The 715-nt window shown below is 57.5% G+C and overlaps 1 protein-coding gene across 1 annotated transcript in view; it reads left to right on the top strand.

Annotated features, from left to right (window-relative positions):
* Nucleotides 1–207: 207 nt before the first annotated feature.
* The window catches only part of LOC104993631 (myelin and lymphocyte protein-like), a gene marked incomplete at its 5' end in the record, with an annotated part of 4,908 nt that continues 4,400 nt past the window's right edge, over nt 208–715 (top strand). The window contains one exon of the mRNA XM_010846945.1: nt 208–354. Within this exon, the coding sequence (XP_010845247.1) occupies nt 208–354 (147 nt within the window). The remainder of the gene's footprint in view (nt 355–715) is intronic.

Below are 715 nucleotides of genomic sequence, written 5' to 3' on the forward strand. Positions count from 1 at the left end.
TCTGCCCCCAGACCGGTGAGACCGAGCTCAGCCCATCGACCCTGGGCAATCAGTGTCTCTGAGGAGGGGGTGGGGCGGGGTGACAAAGGAAGTGGCAGAGGCTGGTGGAGGCGCCTGGCCCAGGCCAGGCAGGGTCAGGCGGGGTGGACAGGCCCTGCTGGACCACAGCTGTCCCAGGCCTCCCAGCTGGCCGCCCCATCTCTCTGATGGCTCTTTCTGACCCTGCAGGACGCAGCCTACCACTGTGTTGCCTCCCTGTTTTACTTTGGTGCCTCTGTCCTGGAAGCTCTGGCCGCCATCCAGCTGCAAGACGGCTTCCTCTACAAATATTACCATGAAAACATCTCTGCTGTGGTGAGTCCCCCGTCAAGGTGCCCTGTTCCCAGCTCCCACTGCTCACTGTCACAGGTACTGAGTGGAAGGCTGCCCAGGCCCTCCCTGCTATTTTTTAGTTCACTAGATTTCAATTTGGCCACCTCATGCAAAGAGTTGACTCATTGGAAAAGACTCTGATATTGGGAGGGATTGGGGGCGAGAGGAGAAGGGGATGACAGAGGATGAGATGGCTGGATGGCATCACTGACTCGGTGGACGTGAGTCTGAGTGAACTCTGGGAGTTGGTGATGGACAGGGAGGCCTGGCATGCTGCGATTCATGGGGTTGCAAAGAGTCGGACACGACTGAGTGACTGATCTGATCTGATTTGAGATTTCAA

The sequence above is a fragment of the Bison bison genome, unplaced genomic scaffold (genome assembly GCF_000754665.1).
Source record: "Bison bison bison isolate TAMUID 2011002044 unplaced genomic scaffold, Bison_UMD1.0 scf7180017849299, whole genome shotgun sequence".
Lineage (NCBI taxonomy): Eukaryota > Metazoa > Chordata > Mammalia > Artiodactyla > Bovidae > Bison > Bison bison.